The 21,002-nt window shown below is 46.6% G+C and overlaps 1 protein-coding gene across 1 annotated transcript in view; it reads left to right on the top strand.

Annotated features, from left to right (window-relative positions):
* Positions 1-4,073: 4,073 nt before the first annotated feature.
* The window catches only part of SLIT3 (slit guidance ligand 3), a 575,787-nt gene continuing 558,858 nt past the window's right edge, over positions 4,074-21,002 (top strand). Inside the window, exon 1 of the mRNA XM_081292656.1 lies at positions 4,074-4,690. Within this exon, the coding sequence (XP_081148782.1) occupies positions 4,494-4,690 (197 nt within the window). The 5' untranslated portion in view covers positions 4,074-4,493. The remainder of the gene's footprint in view (positions 4,691-21,002) is intronic.

Here is a 21,002-nt window from a genome sequence, read left to right on the forward strand (position 1 = left end):
ACTACTGTTATATGGAGGAAGCACTGCTCTCTCCTCTGACTCCCTGAGTCAGTTCCCTCCTTTGGATCAGACCCAAGGGAGTACAGGTGACATGGTCTGCAGAGACCAGCTTCCTTTGGAACAGAATTGCCTCTGACCATGGATCTAGGGTGGGTCTGGAGAATCTTTTAGAGAATGACAAGCAGAGATGAGTAGTCTCAATGAGGTGGAAGTAGATATCAGAATGGAGAATGAGGAGGATGTGAGAGTGTGCAAGAACATTTCTGAAGAATATAGGCCTCTCCTCTCCCCCCAAAGATTAAATAGCACTGATCACAATAAATAAACCTGTAACAGGAGAATGTCAAATAAGCTAGTTGATGGGGAAGGTCATTTGTACATTTATGCATTCATCAATCATCAAAGGTTTATTTGCACCTCTAGGCATCAAGCATGAAAAAATGGATTCTAGACACTTGAAAATTTTTATAATAAGATGTTGGGGAAATGGATTATACAGGGTCACTGTCTTCAAGAATCTAATTTTCTGGAGCAGCAAGGATTCCTGCAGGAATGACCGCAGAACTGATGGTGGGTAAGAGTCAGAAGGTTGGAGAGTGGAAAAGCACATTGTAGGAGAGGTATTGAGTGGGTGTGAGAGCACCAAGAGATGAAATGGAAGAGGCAGGAATCTTTTCTAAAGTTCAAGATTGCATTGTCAGCTCTGCTTTTAGAAAGATCCCTGGATCATCAGGGCAAAGATAGCTTGACAGAGCTAAAAAATTCAGAAATGAAGTCAGAGATATAAACGTGGAGGCCAAGATGAGCAATAATTATTCATAAAATGGGGATATGAATGACAGCAAGAGGACCAAAGGCAAAGAGGGGCCAGTTTCAAGAAAGGCCCCAGGGGAAGAAGTCACAGGATAGGATGCAGGACCTAAATGGCTGTGCTGTTAGGGAGGGGGACGCTCTCCAGCTGTTTGCCTTCTTCACACCCCATCTGCTTTTTTAGCTAACAGGATCCAATTTTTCTTTGACAGCAGTACCGCTACCTGCACAACTGAATGTGGTGTCCATAGAAACTACCACCCACCTATTCTTGTTTTCTCTGGCCAAAACTGATGGCATGATCCAAGCCAGGCCAGTGGGTAGGTAGCTTCTTCCTGGGAATTTGGAAATCTGACTTAGATCTAGTCATTTGAAGCCTCCTTCAGTTTTTCCTGAGGTTCTGTATGCAACCTAAGGCCTTATTCAAAGTTCTTTTTTTTTTTTTTTTATGGTGGTGGGGTGGGGGTGGGGTGTTGGCTTCAATGAGTTATAGTTGTTTTCTCTTGCTTACAACCAGAAAACCTCAACTGATAATGGTGGCCATGTGAATGGTGGTACCTCACACAGACAAAAAACAGGTGGAGGAGAGAGTTTGTGATGGATTTTCATGGGGAAATGGGTGGGTAGTTTGCTTTTCAACAGCCTGTGGAAAATAAAAGAGAAAAATCCAAGAGCTGGCTGAGAAGCCCTTTGTGGGACTCTGAAAATCACACCACAGAGTATGAAGTTATCTTTGGCAGTTGGACATAGAAAGTTCTTCCCAAGAGCCTGACCCTTAGCATTTACCCAAACTTGTCCAGGACAGCCAACTCTTCCACCAGGAGGCTGACACTCTCTGAAGATGCCCAGAATCAGGCTGGGGAGTGGACAAACCCCCGTTCTCAGCACTGGGAACCCTAAGTCCTAGCCAGGGCTCTCTTAGTAATTAGCTGGGTGTTCTTTCAAACATGCCCACCTCTTCCTGAAACTCAATTTTCTGAGGGTTGAATTATATTTGGGATTCTTAAAGTATGTTCCAAGAAAATTTTACGTTAACATGAAAAGGGAGCACATGTACTGAGAAACTGGCTTCAACAAACCTTAAACAGGCTTCCTACTATAGGACTTCTCAGGGTCTTAAACATACTCATCTGTGATGCAAATCTTTAAGAGGGGGACTTTGATCTTTGCCCAGGGAAACTCCACCCCCACCCCCACCAAGAAAAGACATGTGGAACCTGAACCCCTAGTCATCAGAATATAAATGCTGTATAAATGCTGGACAAACAATCCATGATTCTGTGTAGCCAGGTTCTCTGTACATCTCCTGTCTTTCCCACTTGGCCCTTCTTTAAAGATGACTGACTCTGAAGGACCCCTGTGATTTGTTCTGAACTGCTCCCAGGAAACAGCACATTCGAGTGCCTATGAAATCACTTAAAGATCAGGCTCATGCAACCCTCTAGCAACTTAAATGGAAACAGCCCCCCACTGTGCTGAGACCCAGGCCCAGCCTGAAGGGGGTTGACAAACATGCTCTAGCATGCATGCATTTGCGAAAACAAAGAAAACCCTACCCTTTTCTGCTCCAGACAGTCTGAGATGCTTTTGTGCCCTTGGGCTCTTGCCCGGATCTCTCATCTGCCTCAGTCCTGGTACTAAATTGGTTCAAGGTTTGGAGGAAAGCTTCAGAGGAAAGGGGAAAAGGATGTTTAGAGTTCTTAAAGGCTGAAGTCACCCTAAGGACCAGAGCCTAGACCCTCTCTGGCCACCAGAGGGCGATGACAACAGCATGTGGGCAGAAAGAAACTGTTCCCAAGAATAACAGCAGTTAAACTACACCTAATATGTTAATGAATATCGTAGGGACTGGAGTGCCTATGGGGAGTGTGTGCACATGCGTGTATGTATATTTGGGTGCCTGGAGCTAAGACTCTGAAAATCTGCTAAGTATAATAAAATAAAATCTGCACCTCTACTATATATTTACAGGGTGTAGTCAAGTAGTTGGAAGTTTCCTTGAAGGAAAATGAGGAAGAAGGAATCAGAATACCATTCATATGAAAGAAAAAGGAGGGCCCTCAGGAGCACAGTTGCTGCCCTTGTGTGTGTGAGTGTATGTGCAAACACACAAGTGCACATGTGTATATGTTGTGAATGTGAATGGGTGTGTTTGAAAGTGTGACTGTGTGTGTGTACTCAGGGCTCATTCAGACTTTTCCAGTGTGAGTGGACCTCAAGGAAGTCTGGGCAATACTTCCTCAAGTTCCTGCCCTTTCCCTTCAAACAAACAAACAAAATCATTCCTGCAAGTATTTATGGAGCCTCTAACGTGCCCCTCCCCAGCAGCATCTGGAAAAGCTCAGACCGCGCCAATTTAGAGCGGGCACGGGAAGAATGAAGGCAAGGCTTCAGGGGAGATGAGATGGATGTCCAGCATGCGAATGACTCTTGCAAAAACACTTTCCTTTCTTTAATGCTCTAGGCAACTCGGAGCTGGGTCCAGACTGGGCTGTGGCCACCTGATTTGAGGAAACAAAGGGTCACCGATTACGCGATTGGCCCAGAGTCACCCGACAGGAGGCAGATACTCCCAGGACTCTGAACCTGCTATTGTCAATTCAGGGGTCCAAGTCCCGCCCTCACCACTCTCAGCAGCATACCAGGCATTAGTTGGGTCTGGGCAAGGCAAGACAGGCCTCTTCCGCGATTTCCAGCAGCGACCTCAACAACACGGACCACCATTTTTAGTAACACATGTGATTGTGCAGTGTCAACAAGTCCTGTAGGTAGCAGTTGAATCTTTGCCAAGAGTACTGGGTGAAGTGGGGACGAAACTTTCGTGGGGGAGGTGCCAGGATTTTAGCTAAGCTAGTGATGTGACCTTGGGAAATCACTTCTCTGAGCTTTGAATTTTTATTGGTAAAACGAGGGAGCTCAGAAGCCCCCTTTCGAGGCTGTGCTGGGATTTAGTGTCCAGCTCACTGCTAGAACAACAAAAATAACAACAAAAAGAGCTACCAGTCCTGTGGTCCTTGGTTCCTAAGGGGGAATGAGTTTCAATGTTTCTTTCCCGGGGCCGAGCCCCTTTCCTTCCTCGGTTCCTTCCCTCCAGCTCCTCTGCTTCCTCCTCCCTCCTGGCTCTGGGTCGCTCCAGCAAAGTTCCCAACTTAGTCGACATGACGCGCGGCGCAGCCAATGGGAGGCGGAGCTGGCATTTTGGGGGGGCAGGAGGGTGGGCCCCGCGTCTCGGGTGTCTGCCCTGCTCAGTGAATGACTAGAGCGAACGCCGGCCAGCTCGACTGGCCGCCCCGTACCCCGGCCGCCGCCGCCGCCGCCGCACGCCGGAGCCCAGCCCCGAGCCAACCTCCCCGGGCGCCGTGCCCCACCGCGCTCATCCCAGCTCCCCGACCCAGCGCGCAGCCCGAGCGGCCGGCACGCGGGCCAAAGGACGCCCGGCACCGGGGCACTTGGAGCGATGCGCAGCGGGGCAGCTCTGGCCCTTCCGATGGAGCTGCTGCCGCCGCCGCCCGGCGCGCCCTGCTCCTCCCGCGCCCCGTGCGCCTGAGCGCCGCGCTCGCCCCTCCTCCGCGCCAACTCCACCGCCGGCTCCCAGGCCGCCCGCGCTCCCCGCGCGCCTGCTCGCGCTCCCCGCGTCCTGCCCCACCGAGGCAGCCTCCTTTGGGAGCGGGCCCCTGCGCACCATGGCCCCCGGGCGCTCAGGGGCCGGCGCCGCCGTGCGCGCCCGCCTGGCGCTGGCCCTGGCGCTGGCGAGCGTCCTGAGCTGGCCCCTAGCCGTCGCCTGCCCCACCAAGTGTACCTGCTCCGCCGCCAGCGTGGACTGCCACGGGCTGGGCCTCCGAGCGGTTCCCCGGGGCATCCCCCGCAACGCCGAGCGCCTGTGAGTACCCCGCCCCGCCCCGCACGGGCCACCCACCTGGGTAACACAGAGGGGCCCTTGGGCGCTTGATCCTTCCTTTTCCCCTCTGCCGCGCTGGATGCAAGTCTGTTTTCCCTGACTCCTTAATCAGATGCCTCGTTCTCTGAGTTGGGGGGCTGTGGCTTGGGGCAGGTGTGGAGAGAGAAGTCTCAAAGCCCCCGCGATGGGCAGAGAGCGATGCATCTCCGGGAGTGAGGGCCCCCAGGCAGGGCCCGCTGACAGCTTGCGAGAAGGACGCTGACACAAGGCGAGGGAAGGAGAGAACATTGCAGTCTGGATATCTTGGGGTGGTGTAAGGGGTCCCTCGCTCGTTACAGAGCGGGGCTAAGGAGAAAGCTTTAGTGATGGGGCGTCAGGACGCGGAGTCGTTGGAGAGGGCCCCAAGACTGTGACCGGTTTGGAGACCAAAATGGGCCAGCTGCTCGCTGGCTGCCCTTGCAAGGAAAGTTGAGTGTGTATGAAGGTCTAACTTCTGAAGAACCGGACGGATTCAGAGTGGATGATTGCAAAACCCGCCCTGTTGGAGTGCAGCCTTGGAGATGCCAAGTTGCAGCCCTGGTGAATTTTTTATGGCTAGGTTATAAATGCCTCCCCAAACGGGCCGGAGAATGGAAATGCTGACAGCCCTTTAAATGAGACCGAGCGCTATAATCTTACAAACCGCACTCAGCTTCGGATCCTGGGCTTGGCAGCTAGTGGAGAGGAGCTTGGAGAGGGGGGTGGATTGACCCTCGTTTTAACCCCAATTGTGCAACCAAATATTTACTTTTCATATGTCAACGTTTTGGAAACATTTATCATTTTGATCCTCAGACCAAATTCAAAACTTGGACTCCAGGGTGGGCTCCTCTTAGTCCACATTTGGGGGTGGGGTGGGGAAGGAGGGAGAAATGGGAGGGAGTGGGAGTCGGCCTGGGAACCCAGCTGAGGAGTGGGTGAGGGTTTGCCCTAGAATGGCAGACTCCCTGGATGGATGGCTCTTCCTCCTGTCTCCTCCACGTGTCTTAGGGGTGGGCCATTGAGCTTCCCTCTGGCTCTTGACTGGGCTGGAAGGGACTGGAGATGGGATGAACTGCCGCAGAATGTTTATTCCTGTTAGTCACCTCCTATCACCCCATCTCCTCCTCTCTTCCACTTTTTGTGTCACTCTGGGCAGAAACTCAATAGAAATGACTTTCTTGTTCCTAGTGCTTTACTTTGGTTTGAAATATTATTTTTCAAGTGTAAGGATTGTTCTGATGGGTTGAAACATACAATCCTAGAGGGCTAGAGCTGAGTCTTCATTAACATTTAGAAAATCAGGCCTGGAAATGTGAAATGACTTGCCCAGGGAAACACAGCAAGTTGATGGCCATAAGAGGGTCAGAATCCAGGTTTATGCACCTTTGTTCAGATATTATAATAGACCATATCAATGAAAAACTCGCTTTAGTGGTATTTTTATGGCATGAGTTAGTGAAGTAATAACTATAGTTCACATTCAGGAGTACTTCTTCTGCCTCCATTTGCATATGTGTATTATGTCCTTGAATCTCTACAACAAACAGTGCTCTTAGTTACACAGGTAGTGCTTATTACTCCATTTTACACTCTAGCCATCTTGTCGGTTATTCCAGGTTGCATAGCTAAAGTATTTTGAGTCCAAGCCTGTCTGGCTCCCGAGCCCACAGCCCTTACCAGTCTGCTGACTCCTGGAACCTGGCTCCGTTTAGGCCAAGATTTATCTGCACATACACAGTCCTGGGAGGGTCTAGGCTGGGCTTGCATCTTAGAAGAAGCTGCTGCCGCTACTGCTTCCATATATCCTAAAAACACTCAGCTCATCCTGACATTCGCTGTCCCGCTTGGGTTCTTGAGACTGCACCTCCCCCGTCTTCACAATCATGTGGCATGTTTGGCAAACTGAGGAAAGTGGACCCCTCTCCTTCTGGTGTGTAGGAAGTTTTCAGAATCTACAGGCATGGCACCACAGCTAGGGTGCCATCCAGCCACCTCTGCCAGGAGACCCAGGCAGCTCAGAGCAGCCCATCTGCTCCACAACTGGAGAAATAGTGAAGACAGAATCCTGGGCATTCCCAGAGGCCTGCTGCCACAGTTGGTCATTGACAGGCACTGGCAGAAAGTAGGAGCTGCTTGAAGATACCTGCATCTCATCTGGCTCAGTTCTGGTCACTGGTGACACTTTGGCTACTGTACAAGGGGGTAGTGGGGCTGCCAAGGCTGGTCTGTTATCTTGTCTTTTTCCTTCTTAGAATTGAGAGGCAGCCTTTAGGATCAAGCTGGATCAGGGTCAGCCCTTCAACAGCCCTTCACTCTCAACCCCATCTCAGTGAGCTCAGACACAGTGTTCCATCCTGCATACACTTGAGGGCTGTTTAATTCTAGCTCTATGCTGAGGACTTCTTCAGAGAGGACTTTCTCATTCATTCTTCCCTTCATTCATTCACCAAACATGTCTTGAGCTTCTACTGCATTCCAGTAACTGTCGGAAACCACTGCATATACAGAAGGAAGCCAGCCCTGCAACTTAAAGAATGTAAGCAAAGGGTGGAGGAAGGAAACTTCCTTAGATGAGCCTTTTAAATTTCTCAGGGCTCATTTTGTCAGGGGTACCAATTTTGCCAGCACAGCCAGTGGATGCTCTGGACCTTCTGAAAATCCAGTGTGCTGATTTCAGATGTTGAAATTGTGCTTTCAAATAAAGAAGAGGCATTTCCTCATTCTCCATTCCTGCTGTCCTGCCTCCCAAAGAGCCTTTTATGAAGAGGTATGTGTGTGTGGTTGTTTCCCTGGATTCTTTTGACTTTCAGAAACCTTGTGGTATGACATTAGAGAAAACCTGAGTGGGGTGAGTCTCCACTTGGACTTAGCTTACGCCTGGCATGGGGCCTGAGTGGTTCCTAGTTCAGCTGTTATTAGAGTTGGGGATCTGTGTTCCATAATGTTAGCGTATCACATGGAAAAGGAACTGTGTCTTTATAGACTACTGATGATTTTATTTTTTCCTCCTCCATGAGGAGGTGACACCCACAAAAAAGCTAAATAAACAGAGTGGAGAATTCAGTGTCATTTGTTGTCTGTGCAGCAAAGACAGAGGCTCTGAGAGGGGAGGGAGAGTCCATGGCAGTGCCTGAAACAAAACATTTACCACGGAGCACAGAGCAAACAGATGTTGCGTTTACCCTTCTGAGTACAAACGGAGCCTACAGATGTAATTCTTCTCCAACCACAATGTCAGCCTGGAAAAAGAGGCCGCACATGAAAATGAGCTCTCACGCAGGGCCTCATCCCCCTATCCTGCCTCTGGGCAGAGGCCCACTTCTCACCCACGGCGAGGTGGTGGCCTCAGCAGTGGAGTCGGGGCAAGAGTGGACATCTTTGGTTTTTCGCTTGGCTCCAGAACATGCTGGAGACTGCTGTATTTAAATAAACATTTCCTGTTTGCGAAGGAGAACGGCGAGAGGCTGAAACGTGAGAATGTGGTAACTTAATTTTCTCCATCACTCCAGATGACGGGGAACTTTGCTGGTGGTTGGGTCCAATAAAAACCGACACCGTGTCATAGGCTTTCCCTCACTTGACCACAGAGGTCCCGAGGTCAAGTGGGAGACTTTCCAAGATGCTCAACAGCCAAGCCCTGTGTTCTGATACTTACAGGCCTCAGGGCCAGCTCAGGGGACCAGGGACAAGCTGGTGAATCATGGAGCCTCTCTGGTCAACTGTGATGTGGACTTTAGGGAAGCGCAGTGTTCTCCTGGATGGCTTACTGAGCAGCACATACACCTGCCTCCAGGGTGCTAGGCAATTTTTGGAAGAGATTGCTGCACCTCTCTGGGTTCTTTCAATGATTATTCCTTCTATCTTTCCCAAAATACCCCCTTTTATTGATTTCCTATGTCTACCTTTCATTTTCCTGAAAGTAGAATTCCAGTTTAGTCTTACTGATTTTCCAGATATAATCCACCAGTGAGCTGTCAGAACCTTCTTCCTCAGTGCCTAGAACAATATCTAGCATTTAGTAAGTTTTCAACAAAAATGTGTTGAATGAAGGGCTTATAAGCCTTTGAAAATACAAATATTTTATAGATTTTAAAGGGAGAGGTGGGCAGTTACAGATTTGCATTTTAATGAATGGCTAAGGGTGACTTACTGGTAACCAATTACCTGAGATAGTAAGGTTATCTAAAATTTGGATTTCATGAACTAAAATCATTGCCTTGCTAGCATGACCAAAGAAAGACTCCTACTGAGTGATCCTCTCTGCAGTCTGGTTGCCAGGCGTTGCTTAGCAACCTTGTAAAACTCCTACTGTGCACATGCCCATGAAAAAACACAGGCTATCCTGAACACTTAACCAGGAGACTTTCTAATCAGGGCTTTCTGAGCATCACCCTGTGCTCTCCTCAGGTTCCGATTGCTGCTCTTGTATTGATTGATATGTATTGGTAGGATCATTATTGAGTTTTGCTTTTGCAGATCATCTGGGTTTTCTATCACTACTTTTTTTTTTTTTTTTGCATTGCACTGCATTCCATTTCCATTGTTATTTTGTTTGTCTCCAGATCTGTTTGTTGTCACTGAGTTCTCCTCCCCCTCAAAGTGAAAATGAAAGCAGCTCAGGACTGTGGAACACTTTGCCTGGACTCTAAGAAGGGCCAGCGTTCAAAGCCCTGCGTAGGTAGTCTGGGCCTGGTCCCCGGAGGCAACCTACTTTGGGTTTGAATTCCGGCTCTGTTGGCACAGCTCAGTGTGTTACTGCATTGCTCTGGATTGCAGTCTATTTAATCCCTTAGTGCCTCAGCTCCACACCTGTAATGCAGGGCAGAGCAGCATGTAGGGGTGTTGTGGATGTAGCCTGAGGCAATCCAGGCAGAGCACTCTGCAGGGTGCCTGCCACACTGTTGGTTTGTCCTGGTCGCTGTGATTGTTTATCCAACTCTGAAGCATGTATCAGAAACATTCCTATTTGGAAACATTAAAGGGTATTGTGTATAGGAAACACTCAACCCAGTGCCTGGCACATAAGAGCATGCCACAAACTACTAGTGATAGTGGCCACGGTTGTTATTTCCATTTGTTCCTCTCAGGCCCTGTCCAGCAGGATGGCTTGAGATGTCCACTCTAGAGTTTGCTCCAGATCCTGTGGAGGCAGGTTCCTCATCTGCATGTTGGCTATGCCTGGCACCCTCTTGCCTAGTCTCCTTGTTCTCCCTCTCTCCTCTCAGGCCTGATCTGCAATTAAGCCCAGGTTGGCCTCTGTTCCATAAAAAGGGGATTACGGTTGAAGTGGTTTATATCTTTTCCATGGGTGTGCTGCTTTGTGGTCTATTTAAATAAGGAATGCATTTTATTTACTTATTTTTGGGTGGTGGATTTTCATGGGGAATTTTTGGCCCCAACTTTTTTCTTTCAATGATCATTCCTTCTATCTTTCCCCAAATACCTCCTTTTACTGATTTCCTATGTCTGCCTCCCTTACAGCTTTTACTTGAAACAGCTGTATTTACTAGCATGCTCCACCCTCATTATGAAAGTGGTCTTAACCCTTTTTAGAATTGCTGAAAAGAAAGGAAAACAAGAGATGGGCCTAGTGGCAGCTCCAGAGGCAGCTCTGGACCACCAGTGATCCTGAATGGGTGGATGCGGAGGGTACCCCTGCTGTGTGGCACACCATGCTGATTTCCTAAGACTCTCCCTCACTCAAGGCACCCCATCCTTGGGTTTAATCAGCTCCACCCAGGTGGGGAGCTCATACTAGGAGCCCTGTGCTATGTTCTGCAGACCTGGATAGTGTTTTGTTACTGCTGGGCTACTGACAGGCTACAGCATCCCCTGCTCCTGAGGCCTTCAGTGTTGGAGTACCATGTTAGATACAGTGATTCCTGGGAAAAACTGGCCAAGAAGTATAATTACAGGTCTTCAATCTCAAGGAGACGGTGGTGGGAAGAGGAATGATCTTTGTGGGTGAAAGTAAACAAGGCTCAAATCCTCATTCTGCCACCTGCAAGTTGGGTGACTTCAGTTTCCTCATTGTAAATGGGAATAATAATAATGGCTCTTTCATAAGATGCTGAATTGGATTAACTCATGTGGACTTCCTGGGGTAGTGGGCATCTACCATAAATTTTCCTTTCATTATCATAATTCTCACAGACTGTACTCCTCCTTCCAGACCATGCTTAGTATGAAGCCTGATTTGGAAAAATATTGATTGCCAGATTCACAAGGGGTCCTCCTGCCCAAGTTCCAACCCTGTAAAGATTGGTTTTCCATCAGCGTAATAACAGGGAAACTGGCCAGTGTCCCTTGCTCAATTATGTCTAGTGATGAAGAACTCGATTCTTCCAACAGCAATTTATTTCATTTGTAAAAATAGTCCTTGTAAGAAAATTTTCTTGGTGTGGGGGCTGAATTTCTCTCCCATTGATTGTTGCTACACAGAGCAAATATCATCATTTTCCAAATGATAGGTTTTCAGACTTCTTATTGCTGCTGTTGTGTTTCTCACCACCCACTTACTGGAGTCTTTTCTTTCCTTCCATAAACTTTTATAATTACTTCAGCTATTCCGTATGTGTTAGAGTTTTTTGGGATAGGCCCTGTCCCCCAGTCCCAGTTCTCTTCCTCGAAACAGGTTCCAGTCTTTTATTGATTGATTGATTGATTTTTAATTTAACTTTTTTTCCCCTGTACTGCTAGGAGTGGAACTCGGGGCCTTGTGCATGCTAGGCAAGCGCTTTACCACTGAGCTACATTTCCAGCTCTCCAGTGTTCTTTGATTTTGAAAGTTGAGTGTCCATCATCTAACATTCCCAGAACCAGAGTATTTCTGATTTCAGATGGTTTTCGGATTTGGGAATATTTGCACATAGGTAGTGAAATATCTTGGGAATGGGCCCCAAGTCTAAACACAGAATCCATTCATGTTTCACATACACCTTATACACATAGCCTGAAGGTAATTTTATACAGCATCTTTGTGCATGAAACAAAGTTTTATTGTGTGGAATTTTCCACTTGTGGCATCATGTCCTGCTCAAAATGTTTCAGATTGAGAAGCATTTCAGATTTTGGATTTTCAGATTATGGATGCTCAGGGTGTATTAGTTAGAGGAGACCTTCTTCACCCTGGATGCCTTATTTGACTCCTCTTAGTGCATTCTGAAGTGGACTTTTCACTCTGAACAGCTGCAGACCTGGGCTGGCTCATTCTGAATAGACCCAATTCCTGCCTCCTCTGCGACTCCCGGTCTTCGCTGCTCTTATCTTACAGTCCCCCTGTACCTGTGCAGTTGACTTTTTGAAGTCTAAGTATAACACTTAGTATTTATCCTAATTAACTCTGGCAAATCATTTCAGGGACATTTCCTATTTTGATTCCTTCTCTAGCAAATGCCCCACTCTTTTCCCTGTCTCCCACTATTTATTTCCTCTGCAATTTTAGTGAACTTGCTCTGTGGGATATTTCTTCAAGTTGCCAGTATAATTAACAGAGTCCTCTCTGTTTATTTTATTTTCCCCCCCAAACTCTTTCTTGGGTTGGGTATTGGTTTGTCCTGCTCCTTCTGACTGTAGTGGATAGGAATCTTGAGGACTCATTAGCATTTCTTTCCCTGGAGTTCTGTTGTTCATATTTTCTTTGGAGTAATTTCCAATTAATGATTTATTCTGCAGTTTGATGAATTTTCTCTAAACTCTTGGTTTCTCATGGAACATTCTCTAACTGGTTCTCCTGAGAACTCCATTCATGTGGGCCGTATCCAAGGACCTCCTTGCACTAAGCCCCAGCTCCTAAAGGTTCCCCTACCCCCCAGCATTGCTATGTTGGGGACCAGGCTTCTAGTACCTGGACCTCTGGGGGACACACTCAAACCATATCCAATCCATAGCAAGGGCTACCCCCTTCTCCAAAAAACAGTTCTGATGGGCCTCTTTGGTATTTTTCCTCTTAAGCATCTTCTCAAGTTTTGATGGAGATGAGCTTCCTTTCTAGGTAAATGTCCCACTTACTTTCTCTTAGCCATGATCTCTGGCTCGTTGAGTCTGGCGTCAGGTCCTGTTAGAACAGGATGTACATGAAATTCGTCCTGGCAGGAGCAAAGTGTGACTTCACTTGTGGCCTTATCACTGCTTGTGTGGGCTCAGTCTTTTCTCTTGCTTGAAATACCAGACTGGGTTCCTGACCCCAGATTCATTCCCCACTTTGGCAGCAGTGTGTGTTGTGGTTCCTGAAAGTCTGTCAGCATGTCTCACCACCCACCTTGTCTCCCTCCTGAGTTGTTTTGCACACCCCCAGCTCTAGTGGTAGACCTGCTTGCTCTTTGCTCCTCTGCTCTATAGAATGAGTACATTCCCCAACCCAGTCCTTCTTCTTAGTATGGAGTTCATGGTCCTCTGTTCATATGAAGGTTTTGACTTGACCATGGATTTGCACATGTGTTCACCTCTTTCCGAACTTGAACAGCTCCTTCTTCCTGCCCTTCTGTCCTGGCTTCTTGCCTTCTCCTGGAACTGATACCAAATATGGACCATTGCCATGGGAGCTCCAGTTCCCGAGACCAGATTTCAGGAGATCTTCATGGCTTGGACCTTCACTAGAGACTAATGATATACAACTACCTCATGGATCTGTCCTGAAAAAACCCTTAGACTTCATCTTCATGGCCATCCAAAGCCTTTGATCATGTTCACAGAGTATGTTGGGGTGCTGCAATATTAGAATCTCTAAGTGATGAATTCCTTAGACATTCTTCTCAGCTCTTTATCCAAACCAAGAATAGAGCAGATTATTCTGTCACAGAAAAGCACAGCAGTAAGGATTTCACTGAAGAGCAGTCCTGCTCAGAAATATGTTGCAGAAGTTTCTGACATTCTTTTTTCTCCTCTCCATGTCTGCCTAGTTCTAGAATGCAGGTAGAAAGTGTCCTGCACATGGTTTTTCCATGCAATGTTAGTGAGAGGCCAGTGGGGAGTACAGTTGAGGATGCAGCATTAAATGAATAAAGACACCCAGGCTGAGTGTTGGTGTCCATCATTTTCTAAGTGCAGGACCCATATGTGCCTTACACATCTCCACCACCTCATCAGTGACCTTTGGAATGGGAGGAAGAACACTTATCTCATGGGGTTGATGCAAGGTTGAACTGAAATCAGATATCCCCAAGCATCTCTTAAGTTCAGTGCTATGTGAGTATGTGAAGGAGTCCACCTACATATCTGACCAGAACCACTGAATCCTGTATCTTCAAAATGATCAAGGTATATTTTAGAGTCTTTCATTCATAGATAAGTGAGGAAACTTAGGGATCTTAATAACCTTCCTCAGATCACCCATGTCTTCCAACTCTGGTCTCGGTTAAGTTTTTTCACTTAACCAAACACATCTTTTACAAATGCAACTGTAGCCTCTCACCAGCCATGTAGAGATCCAAGCAGGTAGGACACAGAGGACTGTTTACCTCACTGGGTGATTAATAAGTGCAGTGGGTGAGATTGTAGGACCAAACAGGGAATACACCAAGAATGGAGTCATTTCTAGGAGCCTCTGGTTGAGTGTCTGCTATGATGAATAAAGCCCACGATGTTCTGGTTATGTCTTCATAACCAGAACAGTTCAAAACAGCACAAAAATCAGCTAGGACCATCCCTTTTCATCAAATGGCTGCCAAAGCAAGTGACCAGGCTAGGCTCATGGGGAGATTGATGGGTAGGGGAGGTGCTGGGACTGCGAAGGGTGAACCCTGAGCCTTCAGGAATCACTGGCGAATGCAAGTGGCACTCATCCCTCTTGGTGTGGACAAATATGTAGAAAAAGTCACACATCATAAAAAACAGTACAAGTGGAATTAGAAAAAACTCATGGGGAAAATATTAATCTGAGAACAATTGTATCCAAGAAAGCTCTCAGGAATGCCTCCGCAGCTTGCTGGCAAACAACGCGCATTCTGCATTTTATTAGAGTCCTGACTGCGTAGAACACTGACCTTATTTGAGAGGCATTTCATAAACACTGACACAGGGTGCAGCCCCGTTTGAGGCCACAAGGAGACACAGGGCCTCCTTTAGGAAGCCAGCGTGCCCTCCCCTTTTGGGTCACAGCTGAACCTGGAGCTGGACCTTGTTTTCTGGGCCTGCTGATTCCATTAGAGTCCTCTCTTGGGTTGAACTAAACAGGAAGGAATTTTCCCTGGGGAAACAAGGGAGTGGGCTTCGGGATGAAATTTGTCCTTTGGGCAGTTTTGCCTAAGAGCCTGGTAGGCCAGGGGAAGACTTGGCTCCAAGGCGAGGACTGGAGAACCTTCACATAGCCCAGGGAATTTCTCTTAGGAGATCTCAACTTGTGCCCAGAACCTAACATGTGAGTGTGTCAGATGGTGGTTCTTGGACACCTGGTCCTGGAGGGCGGAAGGCCAGTGGCTTGTAATCACCATGGGAGATGTATTCACTCTATTTTTCCTGCTAAAGCTGGTACTTCCCTCCCCATCTGCTGCCAGCTTATGAGTTCTAAATTGCTGCCACAGAGCTGGGTCTGCTCCTTCCTGTCTTGTCTCCTTCCCGCTTCAAAATATTTCTGGGCCTTTGGGTAGCCCTGGGATCATCTGGTCCACCCCTACCTACTGACCTCAGCCCACCTCCAAGGAGAGATGTCCTGGAGAGGAGCCAGGAGGATCTGCAGCTTCCTGTCTCCCTAGATTTGTTTTTCATGAGAAGGTTCCTGGCTTCCATATCAAAATTTGGGCTTTAGTCAAGATCACTCAGGAAGCCTCTATTCATCTGGGAAGCCAGGGAGACAGAAGAAAGACCAAATCTAGTATAGAAAGAGGTGGTAATGCAGAACCAGGCAGAGAAGCACCAGATGGGTGACTTGGGGTCACAGATCATGTTCTAAGGGCTCTCAGCACCAAAGCTCTAGCTCCTTTAGGGTCCAGAGAAGGAAGATCCCAGATGAGGAACAAAGTGAGAAGCAGTGGGAACCAGGACTGGAGCAGGAATCCAAACAGGAGGCCAGTTGCTTCATGGGAGCCTTTACTGATTCTAGCTCCCCGTTCCACCCCCTCCTAATTACTTCATACCACAAGATGGTAACCAATCTGCTCTGTTTACTTGGTTGAGGCATACATTTTAATACTTTCTGAAACGTTTCCCATAAGCTCCCCCCTGCCATGTGCCCTCCTTGTACAGTCTAGAAATGCTGCAGAGACCTAAATCTCTGGGTTCTTTCCTGACTGGAGCAGCATGCTGATGGAGTCACAGTCAGCCAGGAAGCTCTCTCTCCTCCCATCTTTAAAACAAGAAACATCTCTTTCCAAGAGGACTGAGCTACGGTTTTCTTTGTGTGTTGCTAACGAACAAAGAGGCCTTCGTTGCAAAACAGCATTTCACAAGCAGAGCAGGGTGATAGCACCTCTTGCCAGATGTGACTGTGTGTAGTTGTGTGGGGGGGAAGCAGCTTTGTCAAGAGGAGCGCTGAGGAAGGCAGCTCTGGGAATTTTTAGCAACGGCAGGCAGCGTGGTGGAGTGGAAAGAATGCTTGCCTGGGAATTGGGCGACCTGGCTATGCCTCTGACTCACTGTGTGACCTTGGACAAGTCGCTTGACCTCTCAGGGCCTCAGTTTCCTCATATTTAAAAGTGATGATGGAAGTTGACTGGATGATGTCCAAAGACCCTTTCAGCCCTATGCATCTTCGCTTCTGGGGACTGAGGTTTGGAGTTTAGACCTGAGCCAACATCCAGCCAACCCAAGGGACTTCCTAGAAGAAGAGAGAGGGGCCAGGACAGCTGCTTCAGGGAGTGGCTAGTCCTTGATTAAGGCTCAAATAATTAGCTCAGCTTCACAGTAAGCCTTCTGAAATTAAGAAAGAAAAAGATGATGTTTAGTTTCAAAAATAGCAGTCAGTGTTTCTTGAAACTGATTGGTGTGGGGTTTGTAGAATTTACACAAAGGCATAATTTTCTTTCCTCTGTAGCACAGTGGAAAGTGTTGGCTTGGGGTTGGCATGGCCTGGATTTGAATGCTCTTGGTAGCCAAGTAACCCTGACATGCTCCTGCACTGTGACCTGTTCCCCGGGTTGTGGGAGGATCAGATGAAGCACTGATGCCAGCCTAGAGGACCATGTCTGGCATGAGATAACCCTTCAGAGCCATTATTTTACCTTGTGCTGCTTACAAATCACCTCAAAATTTAGTATTGGAAAACAATAAGCATTATGTTGTCCTCAGTGATTTTCTAAGCTAGGGGGGTGGCTGTTGCTCAGTAGGGCTGGCTTGTCTCTGCTTCATGATAGCTTAAGTTCAGCTCAGGGTCTGGAATGACCAGGGAGACTTGAAGGCTGGGTTCTATCATTCACACAGGCTGTTAGCGCAACATGGATGGCATTGAGACTCTGATGGCTGGAAGGCTGAGATGGCTGGAGGTATTGATCAGAGTGCCCCTGCAGGTGACCTGTCTGGGTGGCTTGAGCTTCCTCACAACATGGCACTTCCAAGCAATCTCACTTTTTACTTGGAGGCTCAGGACCTCAAGAAGTGTGCAGTGATGACTCAGGACAATTCACAGTGTGCTCAGCTTTTTATAAATTAGCCTTAGAATATAGATTCAAGAGGGGTCCAGCTCTCCAGGAAAAAAGTCTTTCCATAGCAGCCATTTCATGACTATGTTTTAAAAACTAATTGTCTGTGTTATTTTCTGTACCTTAGAATCTAATTTCTTAACTAGATTGGAAGTTTCTTGAGGGCATGAACTGTGTATTTCTACACAGAAGCTTTGTACAATGCTGGCAGACATAAGATGAAGTCAACACCTTTTTAAAAATCAAATTTAGTCTCCCAGGCAACAGGTTTAATGGAAAGACCCCAAACTTTAGCACCAAAGATATCTGGATTCAAAAATCTGAATTAAAAATGTGCCCTTCATTAAATTACTTGTTTTTCTTATCTAAAAAAATACTTCTGGAGACAGTAATATCTAATAAAAGAATTAAGGATAACAGATGCAAAATACTCAACACACAGTTGATGCTTTAACTAAATTTGGGATACTGGAAACCTGTGGAATTGTGGCAAATGCACAGATGCTTAAGTCAGACATATCTGATTTCACATGCCATTGCTTCTGGCATGGCTGTGGATAGGTCCCCTCATTTCTTTGAGTTTTGGGATCTTCAACTGTAAAATGGGTATCAGAGTAAGTACCTCTCAGGGTTACTGTGAACATGAGGAATATGTCATGTAAGTCTTCTAGCTCAGAACTTGACTTGTCAGAGGAACTTACTACCTATAAATTGAATAGTGACAATTAATTGTTGTTCTTTAGTTTGTATTTTGATTTGTCCATAGATTTATACATTGAAAAATTATTTCTGTAATGCTAATAACTTATAGGGATCCCATTGCTCAGGACCCTGAATGATGGGATCTGTGGATGCCCAGATCTGGAAGATCCCTTGTGGGGTAGAGAATAGCGTCTTGTGAAGGAGGGTGACTTCCAGGCAAGCCCAGGACAGTGCGGTATTTTAACACACCTGCATTTTGACTCTTGGCCCCAGAATGCCCCTGGCTTCTGCCAGTATTACTTACCCACTTTGGTCAGAGATGCACGTGTCTCTTTACTGAACATGTAAAGTTCCTGTTCCTTACTACTGCCTCATGAGAGAAAGTGTGGCAGCTCTCATTTTGGTTTTGTTTTTTATGGTGACTTTATTTATTTATTTATTGGCATTATTTCCTTGCCTCACATCTGGCAAAATGTACCAGCTTGTCTGTTTGATGATAAGTCAGGACACTGGGTTTAACTTTTCTAGGTAGTCCCTGGGACTTATGCCACCTGTGTTGAGAGGCATTGTCTGGGAACGCCTCCATTTCTTTCATAAAATTGTCCAAGAGCCCCAATCTAAATTTCCTTTATTTTCTTGAATCTAGGTAATCTGATAAAAGATTTTGACCTCATCCTTAGAAAAATGGCTTTGAGGACATTATGGCCACTTCCCCAGGTGGTGTATTTCCACTGAGTGACCTTGTCTGTCTCAGGGATTCTGATTGCATGGGCTTCTGGGGTTTTGTGAGTACTTCTTGGGGATCATCAGGTACCTGTGAACCTGCTTTGATCTTCCATTTTTTTAAGTTCCTCTGTCTCCTCCCTGTAGAAGAAGTGTGCTATCTGGGGTGGATTCTTTTCTTCTCTCTTCCTAGCAGCCGTCCTTCCTAGGTGATGGGAATGCCACCTTCTGTGTCCGTAGGATACATTCCCCAGGGTCTGTGAGCAAAGGTCTCACTCCTTCCTAGTTAAGAGGAAAATGAACTTTCTAAGGGCACCCAGCTGGAGAATGGGAAACCTGCCATTAGAATGGACCTGATGTGGGAGCTAATGACCCATGTCATGTCAACGGGATGCTTCCATTCTAAGCTGGAATCTTGACCAGCAGAACAAAGGGAGGGGACACAGAGGCTTTCCATTTCACCTGTGCACTTGCACGAGTACCAGACCAGGCTGCCTTCCTGTTTCCCAGACCCATTCTAAAGGTTCCCATTAAGTCAAAAGTCTCTGACAGTCATCATGATAATTCTTTTTTTTTTAAAAAAAATATATATATGTTATAGATAGACATCCAGTATCTTTATTTTTATGTGGTGCTGAGGATTGAACCCGGTTCCTCACAATCACTTTACCATCAAGCTACAGCTCCAAGATTATTCCTTTTGACTCAGGTTCACAAACTTATAACTAAATAACTATGTGAGAAAGCAATGGATAATACACTGCTGGGGAGAAGGTGGCACAATGAGAGAGATTATGCATGGTATTGGGGAAAGCGGACCTGGCGTTGAGTCGCAGGTTTGTCATTGTCCAGCTGGGTGCCCTTAGGGGGTTTATTTTCCCTTAGGATGTCAACATCGTAAGAATAATGAGTCCTGAAACCCTGGTTCTCAGACTTACCCGCACATTGGAATCACCTGGGGAGAAATAAAATCACTGATGCCTAGGTCTTGTCCCCAGAGAGGCTGATGTAACAATTCTGGGGTGCTTTTTTGACATTGGGATTTTATAAAGCTCACAGGTATTTCTGATATGTGCATTGTTCGAGAAAATTAACCTAAAGAAATTCTCCAAATTCTAGGGAGGAATAAATGAGATATGTGAAATAGCCAAATGTAAGGATTGATAAATGTCACTCTTTTTTTTTTCCTTTCTTTAGGTAAACAACAATCATTTGCTTTTGCTGCTAGCACAATTTTCTTTGTTCTGAGTAGTCATAGCAATGCATGAAAACCACAGTACAATACAACCTCGCTTATTTATCCTATTTGAGGTGAAGGCCGATCACAAATGTAGCCGGAATTATAGAACATACAAAAATGTGATTACTTTCACATCCATGGAATAACTAGGGCGAGTTCAACAATGCCTGTTGAGAACATTCTATGGAGTAACTGCTGTAATGGATAGACAAAATTGATTTATAATTACCATGGCAACAGCGAAATGGAAGGACGACTTCCCAAGGGACAAGGACCAGGACCCAGGAAGATTCTCTCCCACATCTGCCCTGAAGCTTGTTTAGTGACCATGGCTCCAGCAGTTTATCTCACAAGTTCATGGTTTCCCGAGATCCCATTGTCTAATCTGTGCACCCTTAATGGTTTCTTTAAGGAAGTACATTGATGTGGCAGTTGTTAAGACAATCATGAAAAGATAATGTAGGAGGTGGAATGAAAGCAGATCCTTGAGCCTCACAGAGGAGAGAATTAAGACACTGGTTCTCCTGCCTGTAGCTTCTCCCACATGCTATGAAGCCTAACCAGACCTCCATTTCCATAAATTTCTCCCATGAGAGGACACAAGGGGACACCTCCATCTAGCCTGGGGCTTCTCTGCCTCAGTGCCGTAGACATTTTTGGTGGGATTTGTTGTTGTTGGGAGGTGTCCTTTTCATAAGTTATTTAGCAACATCTCTAACCTCTACCCAGTAGATTCCAATAGCACCCCTACTTTGTAACCACTCTTAAGTGTTAGTGTTAGGGTTTCCAGACGTTGCCATATCTCCCCTGGGGACAAAATCACCTTCAGTTGAAAACCACTCTCTGCCTCAATCTCAGTGAGGTATGTTGACATTAATAGAGCAGCACAACTTTGTGTGTACACAGTGGTTAATCTCTGTGGTGCCCTCAGAGATTTTCATAGATGTCCACAAACCTGACAGCTATTGATAATCCTTACACTCATTATTAGAGCTGTGGTTTCTGAATTATAGAGAAGTTGATGGTAGTAATAATA

Source organism: Spermophilus citellus, assembly GCF_964194105.1.
Source record: "Spermophilus citellus genome assembly, chromosome: 1".
Lineage (NCBI taxonomy): Eukaryota > Metazoa > Chordata > Mammalia > Rodentia > Sciuridae > Spermophilus > Spermophilus citellus.